This window comes from Numida meleagris, chromosome 9 (genome assembly GCF_002078875.1).
Source record: "Numida meleagris isolate 19003 breed g44 Domestic line chromosome 9, NumMel1.0, whole genome shotgun sequence".
In the NCBI taxonomy this organism is placed as follows: Eukaryota; Metazoa; Chordata; class Aves; order Galliformes; family Numididae; genus Numida; species Numida meleagris.
The window spans coordinates 466,211-478,751 of NC_034417.1; the positions used below are offsets into that span (position 1 = coordinate 466,211).

A 12,541-nucleotide genomic window follows, 5' to 3' on the forward strand; every position below is an offset into this window, starting at 1 on the left:
TGCATCTTTTAACCCAATTTCCTAGTAATAACTCCTCAGTCTACAAATCTGCACTGCCCTTCATGTCTCCCAAAATGCCAGGCATTGGTTGGTTGTTTTCTGGCGGTAAAGTGGGAAGGGATATAGCTCTTGCTTGGAGATTTCTTTTTGATACCTTTTATGAAATCTGCAGCTGCTGTCTGTGCATTTTCTAGCCTTGGTGAGAATTATGGGTTCTGCCTGCAGGGAGAGCAGTACTCTCTGGATTTGATAGCATCAACTGTATTTTCCTATTTTCATTCATGGGATTTCTGTTTTACTCATCTTTCTGATCTCTGGTTCAGCCTTCGAAGTACACCTTCATCTCACACATTGGAGTTCTGCTCAGAAGTAAACTTCCTGAGTTTCAATGACTGACAGTTGCTTTGTGAGCTGCTTTTTGGAGCGAGTCTTCTCCGAGGACACCCTGGGGTGGGGCCTGATCGCTGCTCTCTTCCAATATCTGAGAGAGCCATTGCTTCTGCAAGCTGATTTCACGAAGCAAATAATACTCCTCGTACCTATGCAAGCAGTTTTGAGAAATGGTGATAACTCACCTCGTCAAAATAAAGCTGCCACTTGAAAGGGCGTTGGGGTATGTCATAAAGAAGCATCTCATCCTGCCTGCTTCTGTCAAACACTTCCTGCTAATCCATGTTCAATTTTAAGTATTAAAGCTCGAATTACATGTGGTGGAGGTAGAGGGAAGGCCTGGTAATGCTGAACATTGCGTTTCCTGTAGGTGAATGTTTTCAGCTCTTCTCTCTAAATGATTCAGTAGTGCCTGATGGTGATGGGCTGTTCGCACCGTGCTTAATATCTCACTAGGACTTAGATGCTGAAGCGGTGTAGAATGGCCACAGTGCCATTGTTCTTGGATGACCTGATGATTTTCAGACATGCTGCAAGCATGCTGTTTGGTGTTTTCTGCAGCAATGCACTTTTGAGCAAGGAGATGGTAAGAGTTGATCCTGTTTTCACTCTAGAAAAGAGGCTGCTGAGTCATGGCTAGCTACAACGTCCTGTGGGTTGTAACCTGTGCAACCTAAACAAGGCTCTTAGCATTAGCAAAATTGCAATTAAAGATGGGTGTATTTGTGGGTCTCATCCTGCATGAAGCGGATCCGTGTGGATGTATATTTGCTCTTAGTAGCTCCTCTTCAATCTTGGAGGTCTTCAAATACACTGTGGAGGGACCAGCATCTTCTAAAGAGACTATGTCTTCCTAAGAGTCTTTCAAACCTCCTGTCTGGTATAGAAGCCCTCCCAGTGACACACGGACAAAAGCAGTGAATAATAATTACAAAGTGTTAGAGTTGCATATCAACCTTATTTATCTTTGCTCTTTTGTGGAAGCTTTTCTGATCTAGGGAGAGAGCTCTCACTTGGGAGAACTGTGCCATCCTACAGAACTACTAACGGCAACAGGGAAGGCTGGGGTTGTGATAAAGACTATTTCAGTGTTCAGAAACTGGAATTTCCAACTGTTAGCTCTCTGCCCACGTGCTCTGCATCTCTCGTGAGTGACTTCTGCCTTGTGTACAGATGCCTTAGATCAAAACAAGAGTTTCAAGAAACAAAAGCATACCACAATTGAATGTCAGGGAGAACGTACTCATATTTCAAAGGAGTTAATGCTTTTGTTCCGTGCCCCTGGCCTGTGAATGGGTAATAATTCTCGTCTTTTATTTTTGGAGGGCTGGAAGTAGGTGGGTTGGCTTCATCTCATGAAACAGCCAAGAAAAACACCGCTAAATCCTCTGAAAAAATAACCTTTAATGTATGAGGGCTGCTCTGAAAGTTTTGCCTCCTATTTGATGACGTTGACCCGTGACATCAGAGGCAGATGTTGGTGGTACGGCAGTAGAGGCTGAGCCTTCCCACCATTTTTCCATTACATGTTGTTGCTGCGTGACAGATGGCAGCAGAGGGGCACTCTGACAGAATGGCATCTGATGTGAAAGCGTGGATGGAGCAAAGGAGTGGAATTGATTTCCTCTGTGCACTGTCTTTCCTACCACACCCACCGTATAGTCTGGACTTGGCGCATTCTGACTGACATCTGTTTGGGACGACAAAAAATGGGCTGCGTGGGCAACATTTTCCTAGCAATGATGCTGTCATAGCAGCTGTGAAACGGTGGGCCACCTCCGCTGGTGCAGGTTTTTACAAGCAGGACATGCAGGTTCTCATTCACTGCTGCCAAAAATGCATAGCTAATGGTTGTGACTATGTTGAAAAACAGTGCTATTGTGCTCTTTGTATCTGTTGTAGTTCCTATTGAAATAAATAGAAGGCATTACTTTCGGAGCAACCTAGGTATTACTGCAGGAGGAACTGAGCCTGTTGCCTTAGTAACTTTTGAACCCTTGTAACTACTGTTGGATTACTGGCTGTACCTTGCAGCGTTCTATTGCTGATGTCCTTCCACTACGACTCTTGCTGGCTGGTTTCTCGTAGTGTCTCTCTGCTGACCTTGGCGGTGTTTCCTAACCTCCACACAAACACTGGAACTTCCCCCTGTGCACAGAAGTATGGCACAGGCCTTGTTTCCAAAACCATTCAGGTGTCATATCTGGAAAACTTTTGGTTCACCGATGTTTCATAAAGGAACACAACCAATGTGAGCAGGTCCCACGAGATGGGGGATATTTCCAGGTTTGCTTGTTATAGTAGCAATTTCTTGTTTAAGAGCTGCACCACAACCCCCCCAGCACGCAGCTACGCTTCTGCTTGTCCTGCTGAGCGTTTGGGGCTGCCCACCACTGCTGGTGCTGTGCTGCAGGGACTTTAGGGTTTCCCTTTCAAGTGGTGGAAGTTTCGTCTGACCACGGAAGAGGATTCTTCTTTCCATGGATATGTTAGCACAGTGGATAACCTTGCCCTGATCGCTTATTTTGGTCATCTCTCAAATATGCTAGTTTCATTTAGCAAGTATACTGGGGGTTGTCTTTAACACTTATAAAATGAGAATTTGACTCTTTAGTGTGGCAGATGCGTGTAGCTTTAAGCACTTAAGGTTTTTTTTTCTCTTGGCACTTTTGCTGCTTTCTGTTCTTTGTCTGGCTTCTGTGTGATACTTTACAAATGTATGAAGCAAGAGAAAACACCTTACACTTCCTAGTGGCTTGAAAGATGGGACTTGATCACCTTGCAGCTTCCACCTGGAAATCACTTCAAATGTGTGGTGTTAGTCCTGCTAACTCCAATAGCAAGCAGTGAATGGGCAGCACTTATCATCATGATGTTGGGGCTTTTTAATCAGAAATTGTTAAGAAATGATAAAGTTCCTATGTAGCTGTTAATTTCCTCGAGACCTAAATAGCTCTGGAAGGTTCTGGAGGTTTGCCATGTTGTACGCTTCTTGCTTGGTGTTTTAAAATAATGATTTTTATGTTATGTATCTTTTTTTCTTTTCCCCAGGTGAGAAACCGAAAGCAACTTGCCTTTATTGAGTCCTCAAGAACACAGTCGACTCATTGGTACTGTATAACGATGCATTAGGAAACTGGATACGGTGCCAAAAGAACTCCATGTGTTTCCATGACACTCTTGGATCCTGACTGAGATACTTTTGGATTATATATATTTCTGTTCTAAGGAGAAGAGTGCACGCTCAGATCCCTTCCTGCCAGCTTGCTGGCAGAGGTGTTGTACTAAGATCATGGACCATCCCAATAGGGAAAAGGATGAAAGGCAGCGGACGACAAAAGGGATGCCAGGGAGGAGCAGTCACGGCTCTCGGCCGAGTTCATCTGCATCTTCTGGTGTTCTTATGGTGGGACCCAACTTCAGAGTGGGCAAGAAGATTGGGTGTGGGAACTTTGGCGAGCTCAGACTAGGTAAGGAGTAACAGTTTTAGTGGCCTGTATTACTCAGATTAGCATTTCACCGCTGGAATATAAATATGTAAAAGCTTACCCTGGCTTGAGAAAAGCAAGCGCTTGTCCTTGTTTCCCAAGTGTCAAGCTACCTTACCCGAAGCTTCTGACTCAGAAGACGTAATGCTTAGCATTATTTTTATTTGCATAAAGTCAAAGGGAGTACATTGGAGAGGCCAAAGATGCAAATTCTGAACAATCCCAACAATGAAGACCGTTCTCAACACTGAATATCTTGCCTAAGGTGAAAAATCTTCCTAACTGTCTGGGTTGCTAAATCTCAGTCTCTCAGCCTCTCCTTCTTAAGCTAGGGTGCCCTACCAAGTAATGAGTGCGCTCTGCTTCCCAGCGCTCAGCTGCATCCTCCCTGCTCCATGTCCCTCACTAGCCTTGGTGCCCCAGTTTCTGCCCCATCGCCTGCTACCTGATCTGTCCCAGCGCTTTTGACTCCCTGGTGAGGAGCAGAGCAGCCATATGGCTGCTGCATCGTGACAGCTGAACCAACCCAGCAGCCCTTGGTTGTTTTTTTTTTTTCCCTTGGTCCGTTGGTCTGCTAACCGCGTGCCTTGCAGCTGGTTGCCCAGACAGATGGCTTTGCAGAGTGCTGTGCGTTGGGCTCGTAAGTCATCCCAGACAAAAGATGCGTTTGGTTGGGTCTGAAATGAGGTGGGGGAAGCAGACGGTGTTTTTAATTACATGCTTCTGAGCTCCCAGTGTGTGGTTTTGGAGTAGCTTTTTCAGATCAGAAGCAGCAGCTTGCAGTGGTCTTGACTTAGAACAGCTGCATTTCCCTTATTTTTGCTGAGCAAGGCGGTTTGCAGTGCTAATAAACTTGAGGGTGCTGAAGGCAGGTTGTCTGATATAAATACATACCATTTGCCCAAAACTTGGTATGTGTTTAGAATTGAAATAGTCCGTGCATCAGGTACGAGGGATGATAGATAAACTGAGATGGCTGCTTTGGATGAGCAAAGTGTTATGATCCTTAACTGCAGATAGTATCTTTGTAGATTGCTGTTCTGAATCTGTGTATGATTCATCTTTCATTGCAAGGTTTGGTTATGGCATCTGTAAGACGTACCACTTCTCCCAGGATGAAGATTAACCAATTCATGATCTGCCTTGGTAAATGAGTAGTCATGGTTTCAGCGTTGCATCAGAGTTTTATTGATTTGCAAGAGCAGAGATGGCTCTCCAAAGGCAGAAAGAAATGGTAGGAGGGATAAAACTTCCCAACTTCCTGAATGTGAATGAGCATTACTGGCAGCAGAAGGTAGTACAGTCAGCAGACGGTAGTGCAGTCTGGATCCTTATAGTAACACAGCTTGCATAGCTGCGTTGCATTTCCGAAGGACTCCCAGTAGCAAATGTCCCTGTGGGAAGAGCCATAGGATTGCTTTGTAATCCAAACAGCACTGGGCACTCAGCAGCTTTATTGGATCCCCCAGGTACCTGGTTCTTGCTTTTGTTCAGCTGGAGCCCAAATTCTGATTTTTTTTTCATCTTCATAGTTCTTTTTTGCCATATTTTTTTCCAAGAGGCGTTGGACTTCTGATTAGTTCAAAACAGAGGACTTAATATAAGAGATTTCACTTCTGAAAAGATCAGTTTAGAGAGAAATTCACTTTTAACCAGGGATAAGACAACGCCTGTTAGTGAAGTCCTTGTTTTGTTGGTTTTCATTGGGGCTAGGGGTATTTTTGGTGCACTGTTTTGCTGATATGCATTAACCACGTATGCTGCAGCAGCTGCGTTGGGTAACAGACCCAAGTAGATGCAGATAATGGCAATTAGGCGTGAAGTCAGTGCAGAAGCTCTGTATTTTATAAAACTATATACTTTTTTCTGGTCACTATAGCTTTAAGAACTCCTCTCTGGTTAATTATCGGATCTTCCTATTGCACAGATGTGATGCTAATTATTGCTGGGTTGTGCTGTGGGGAAGGAGAAGCAGCTTTTCTGCGATACGAGCAAACAAGTCTCTGATAGCAGCTTTGTCCTGCAAGGATGAATGACATGCCCTCTGCTTTTTTTTGGTTCGGGGGAGGGAAGCTGTTCTGTGGGTGTTAGGTTAGCTGCTCAGGGTTGATCTCTTGCTGCAAATACAGATAGCCCCAGGGATATTACTTTTTTGAAGCTGTTTGTCACATGGGAGCAGAGCAGTGGGATGGCAGGCTGAGATGGGAAGGAGATGAGCGCACACATCAGCACCTGGCCCAAAGTAAGGTGAAACACGGTTATCCCATGGCTGTTCCTTGGGCCAGCTGCGCGGGCTCTGGGGCTGACCTCCTCAGGCTGGCTCACAGAGTAACCAAATGGATTTTTGCTGTGTCTTCACTGAAAAAACCTCTGAGGTTTTACAGCCCGTAGGCAGGTTCAGTGCCTAGGCTATCACATCTGTATTTACTTGACCTCTGAACCGTGCGAACAGTGGAGCCCAGATCTTTTTGCTCCAATGCAAACATAATCTGGCACTTCCAAAACTCTGCATTAAAAATGAGTGAAAGCAGCTTTTTTTTTTTTTCCAGTTTGAAGGAAGAATAAAACGATGTTAGGAGAGTTGGTCCTATCTGTTGGTTCTGTCCCCTCAATAAGCTACTGCACCAAAGAGAAGGGTCATACCCAGAGAAGCTGCATAGCAATCTGAAGTTGGGTGTTGGCCTGAGCGGTGCATGGGTCGGCCAAAGGTCCAGCATCTCAGCAGTGAGAGCAGTGCTTTTATTAGCACTGAAGTTAGTTGGATCATCTCGATTGTGTTAGCTGGGAATTGCATTATCAAAACTGTCTTGCAGTTTAAAGCACATAACTTTCTCATGAACTTGGGCTGGAGCTTCCCCTGTTCTGGCCCAGTGTCCTCAAATCGCACTTCTCAGTGTGAGTTCAATCCTCTGGGGGGTTGGGGGGGAGGGAGAGGTGTCTGTGGGCGAGCTACAGCTGGAGCTGCTGATGTGACTCATTTCTGGTTGCTAGTAGGGAGCAGGTAACCTGAGTGTATTTAGGCATTTAGGCTGCCTTCTCTTCATGCCTTAGCAAATTTCCCCCTGCGAGCCCTTGGGCAGCATCAGGCCAAAGCCCTTATCATCTGGGAAGGTGCAGCCCTTTATCCTGCTACCTGCTTGTCTGCTGGTTTGGTCCCCAGGCTCCTCCAGGCTGCGCTTTGAAGCCACCTCCCAGTGTCTGCATGTTCCCAATGCAACTGCAAAACCGGCTTTCACCAGCCTGCATGTAATAGCTTTCAGTGACAGATCTAAAGAAATAGCGGGATCTCCTTCAAACAAGAAAATTGTGTTGCAAGGGTGAGGGTAAGGCAGCATGCTTGCCTGCTTAGATTCAGCCTAGCGCTTGGTGTTCCTCCTCACCAGGGCTGGTGTCAGACGAGGTGCTGCTGTGCGCTAGGGATCTCAGGAACAACTTTTTTTCTTCTAGTGCAGTGTTACCCCCTGGGAGCAGCCATATGCTTTGCTGCTTCTGCACTGCAGCTGAGAGCGTTATCCCATTAGGAGGACTGCCTTTGCACTGCTGCCCTGAAGAAGCCATTTTGCATGCATTGCCTGCCTGTTTGTAGAGGAAGAAATGAAAGCTCTGTTGGTACACAAGTTTTCTTTATCTCCTTGTAGCAATCTCTTTGATACGCAGCACAGTTATGCTGGTGAAACTCCTGTAGATCACAGCGAGAAGTTGCTCATTGTCCAGCGGAATCAACTCTTGTTTTTTTTTTCCCTCTGGTCTTTTTCTTTTTTTCAAGCATAATGCAGAGAATAAATGTGCCTGGGATATCTCCTCAAATGCTTGCACTGAACAGAAGTGCTGCCATAAAACACGGTTACCTTATGCTGAGTAAAAGGTAGCGCTTGCCTGGCCTTGTTTTGAGGCTGGCACCGTGTTGGAGGCATGAATTGGAATATGAGAGGGTAGTTGAGACAAGCTTGATCTCTGCAGCCAGTAGCGCTCCTCGCTGTTGTCTCCCTAGCTGGAAATATTGAATGTGCAACTAAAAGATTTCTCTTTTTTTCTTCACAGGCAAAAATCTCTACACCAATGAATATGTAGCGATCAAACTGGTAAGTGGAAGCTTTGGGTGTTCTGAAATCCATTGTACCTAGTGCTAGAAACTGTGAGGAGCAAGCAGCTTCCCCACTTGGCGCTCTCAATCTCAGCCAGATGAACAGATGTAAACAGAGATAAGTTCTTGCAGAGCTCTGAACAAGGAGAGCACCCATTCCTTCTGCTGTATGTTTTTCATCTGTCAGTAGCTGTGAGAACCTCCTTCCCAAGGCGACAGCACTGGTGGCACTGGTGGAGGTCTGTCACCCCTTCCATGTCCCCAGGGCTGAGCCATTCCGCTCAGGACTCCCATTGATTCTCCAGGTTGTGACCTTGCGGATACAACAAGCAAAGCAAGCCCCAATCCAGCCAAGGTCAGGCTTTTCTCTCACGTACTCAGACATCCAAGGATATACAGCCTCAACCTCTGCAGCAGGAGTCCTGGGGATGGGGAAGCTTGCTCTCTGCCATATTTCTAAGATCATACCCCAGGAATCTGTGCCTTAACTTTTTCTGTCTGTAAATTAAAGCTTTCATTAGTTTCTGGGGTTTTGCTGAAAATACCCAGTGCTCTTTTCCCATCTCTGTGCTCTTTAATCACAGATCCAAACCCTAGAATCTGAAGCTAAAGTTGTAATGCTGATTTGACATGAGCAGCAAGCATGCCTGTTTTTCCAATCCATGTCTGGCAAAATGACAGGAGTCATTCACATTACAGAAGATCAAGAAGGGACTTGGTGCATTAATTCTGATTCATGTTCAGATGCCACAGATCTTACATCTCTCGTGTTCTCTTTATATGATGCAGAGTAGATGGGAAAAATAATTAGTGCATTGCAGGAGGGACTTGCTTTGAAGCATGTTGGCAAATATTGGAAGATATTCCCTAAAATAACTATATAATGTCTGCAGGATGTGTTTGGAGATATCAGCCCTTCTTCCTGATGTGGATCTGCTTGTTGCATAGCTTGCTCTGTAGGCAGATTTGACAATAGAAAATGCACCTATGTGAGCAGACTGGCTGTGTCATTGAATCGATAATGCTTCTAATTCGATTTTGCTTTCAAAGATACAAAGGGAAGAAGTGCTTCTTTTGACAGACAGAGCTTTGAGGCAGCCCTACTTCAGCTCCAGATAATGCCATGCAAGGAATTAATGAACAAATTGACTTAGTGCTGTTGCCTGTGTGCTTTTCTGAGGCTTGAACAAAAGAAATCTTCCAGCTTTTCTAATGTTTTTCTAAATTGCATAGCATTTACCAAGGCAGATTAAATCATGTCGTTTTCTTGGGGGGCAAAAAAAGCCAGGAAAGCTTGAGACTAAGAGTTGTTGTAAATAGTTTTGCTTTCTTCCCTGGGGAATACCTGTATTTTTCCTCTTATTTTTAACTTTTTTGGTAACAACTTGCTAAATTTCCAGAGATTTTCTTTATCCTTCAAGTAATCTGCAGACTAGTGTCTGCATTTGCTGTGCTTAAAGGCAACATTTCCTACTTTATCTGCGTCACTGGACCAACTCAAAACTCTACTCCAAATCCCTTTAGCTGTTTGAGATTCTCCTGCAACTGCAGCCCTGCTGTCTCAGCACTTTGTTCCTCTTGTTGAAGATGAATGGAGGGCAAATTAGAGAATTACGTGACGGGTGCCAAAGAGATGATCAGAAAATGCCGTGGCATTCTGTGCTAACCTCTGTTGATTTGTCTTTGGGGTGAGGTTTTCTGAGGTGTGCTGCATCTCAGGGAGTGGGGAATCCCTGTTCAGCTCCTGTTCAGCTGGGGGTCTTTTGGAGCTGACATGCCATGCATTAGCTGTGTTTGCTGGCTTAATCTATTGAGGGCTTTTAATGCTGACTTGTACGTGGCAGGAGTTTCTACTAAGCTGCTACTGTTGCCTGTCAGTGTGAGCTGTGGGTTTTATATGCTAGGCAGCAGCAATTCCCTGCTTTTCAGCACAAATGCAACATCTGCCAGCACCCCTTAGCCCTTGGCCTGCAGGACAGCCATCTGCTCTGCTGTGATCTGCTCGGAAGCTGCCACGCCGGGCGAGTGGCCAGAGCTACTCCTGATGCAGAGAGGCTCGGGCATGTCTTGCCCTGCTTGTCACAAGCAGCCTCGTGTCCTCACGCATTAGTCCCTCTGCCTGTTGGAATAAATGAACTATTCACTGAATAGACTTGAGCCCCTGATGCCCTAAATCCCTTTGCTGTGGAGGTCTCAGAAGTCTCTCCCTCAAACCAGTGCTGGCAGTTACCTTCATTTAATTGTGGCTTGTATAGCAAATGGGCTTTGTGTTTCTTTGTGTTTGCCTTCACTGAAGGTTTTTGGAGTGTTTTTTTAAATAGTTAGCCGTATTGTACTGCTGAACCTTGTAAATAGCAAGTCAAGAAGCAACCAGGAGTGATGTTCCCCTTGCTGACTACAGAGGGAAAAACTTGAACAAGTGGTGAACAGCTTGGCTGGAAGACCTCTTGCCTGAATTCTTGTACGAAAATGGTTCTTTGTCTTGAGAAGAAGTCTTTAAGATGGAATTCATAATGAATATGGGCATTAATCTTACAGTAGAACGAGACAGAGGGATCTGCTGAAGCTTCAAGTCTCCTGTGCAGGCTGAAGAGCCAATGGAGCGTGCTGAAGGTGCCAGCACAAGCTCTTGATTCCACTGAACGTCCTCTGGATGCATCTGCTGTAACTCACTGGAGCTGATGTGAAGCAGCACTTTAGGGCTTTTCAGCAAGTGTTTGAAACTCAGACTAGTTTTGGTGCCATTAGATGAACTGTACATAGTTTGAGCATGCAGCGTTTATCTTCTGATACGGAAGAGAACAACAACATAAATTGAGGCTGGTATTAACTTTGTTTTCCCAGTTGTCTGGGCAGAAGACATTCTGCATCATTGGTACTCCAGGTGCAGTTTTATGGAAAACGTAATTACTCAAGCCTCTTAATCCTCTCCGTGTTAAGCTCATATTTTTAGAACTGCATCATCGTGCATGTTAATGCATTATAGGTCTTAGGCATTATGTTTTGTGCATGAAGTGGCAGTTGACAAATGTACTGTTGTGGGTGCGTTGCAGGTTTATCCATTTTTTATCCTGTGTGTAAAAATAGAATATGCTTGAGTGCTTTAAAATGTTTAAATGGCGCCTGCTAGCGAAGGAGGAGCCTTCCTCCTGTGTTTCTATCAGACCTCTGCTGAGCTTGCTGCTACGTTATACATTTATGCAACTGCAATCTGCATCCAAGCACGGTGTACGACTCAGCGCTTCACAGAAATACAGACTGGTGACCAGCACAACACTGTGGGCAGCCACAGGTCCACTGGCTGAACTTGTGACTTAACCATTCTCAGCCCTGGCTCTCCTCCTGCCGCCCTGCCTGCTCTGTATCCCCCTGCAGGGATCAGCAGCTTCGTTGGACGAGTCTTGAATTTCACTTCCATGAATGAGCTCTGGTTTTTGTTGCTCTTTAATGAGGAAGTTATTTCTCTGCCAGCAAAGTTCCTCCAGAGTGCGTATTGCAGGTCTTCCTTTTTTACTTTCTGTTCTCTGTTTACTTAAATGACGTCTAATGATGAAGTCTATTGTTAGACTTCTTCTAAGATGCTTTATCTTGAAACGTGAAGCAGTCTTTGTGGTCACAAAATTAAGTACGTAATTTTCAGTCAAAAGATTTCAGGTGGCATTTTTTTCTCTTCTAGGAACCAATAAAATCACGTGCACCACAACTCCATTTAGAATACAGATTTTACAAACAACTTGGAAGTGCAGGTAAGTAAACCTGCCTTAAGCATATAGAAAGTTTGTGAGTTCTTTATACGATCAAACATTGCCGTCATGTTTGTTGTGCATTTCTGACATGAATTTCCTGATTTCCTGATGATTAAGGGCCTGGAGCATCTCCCATATGAGGAAAGGCTGAGTGACCTGGGTCTGTTCAACTGGGGGAAAGAATACTGAGATGGGATGTGATCAATGTTTACAAGTATCTGAAGGGAAGTGGGATGCAAATGGGTGAGGTCAGGCTCTTTGCTGTGTGCAGTGATAGGACAAGGAGCAGTGGCCTAAAACTTGAACGCAGGAAGTTCTGTGCAAACATGCAGAAGAACTTCTTTACAGTAAGGGTGACAGAGCACTGGAGCAGGCTGCTCAGAGAGGTGGAGGAGTCTCCTTCTGTGGAGATATTCAAGGCCCACCTGGATGCTGACCTGTAGGACCTATTGTAGGGTGTGTGCTTTAGCAGGGGGTTGGACTCGGTGGTCTCTTGAGGTTCCTTCCAACCCCTGCAATTCTGTGGGTTTGGGCAAATTATTTTATTCCCACACAAGCATTTGGAAGAGTTTTGGTCAGAATAATACGGTAATAATTGGACAATTATTCAGACCTAGAAACTCTTATTAGTGAAATGGTTATTGTGTTAGTGAAGACTGTTCTTCTTACACTCCTGATCTTTTGTGCTGTTTTGTCTGGATGGACGCCGCTTCCTCTTGCAGAGGATGTGTTCTCATACTGCTCAATGCCAGCAAAATACCAAGTTGAGCAGAATGAAAGATCTGCTCTGAGCTCGTGCTACATGGAATCTGAGCAGTCATCCCACAGCTTTA

The 12,541-nt window shown here is 45.0% G+C and overlaps 1 protein-coding gene across 5 annotated transcripts in view; it reads left to right on the top strand.

The window, feature by feature from the left end:
- The window catches only part of CSNK1G1 (casein kinase 1 gamma 1), an 87,393-nt gene that overhangs the window by 36,950 nt on the left and 37,902 nt on the right, over window positions 1-12,541 (top strand). For all 5 annotated transcript variants that reach the window (XM_021407330.1, XM_021407328.1, XM_021407333.1 and 2 more), the window contains 3 exons: window positions 3,442-3,860; window positions 7,920-7,960; window positions 11,639-11,708. In XM_021407330.1, the coding sequence (XP_021263005.1) occupies window positions 3,683-3,860; window positions 7,920-7,960; window positions 11,639-11,708 (289 nt within the window). In that variant the 5' untranslated portion in view covers window positions 3,442-3,682. The remainder of the gene's footprint in view (window positions 1-3,441; window positions 3,861-7,919; window positions 7,961-11,638; window positions 11,709-12,541) is intronic.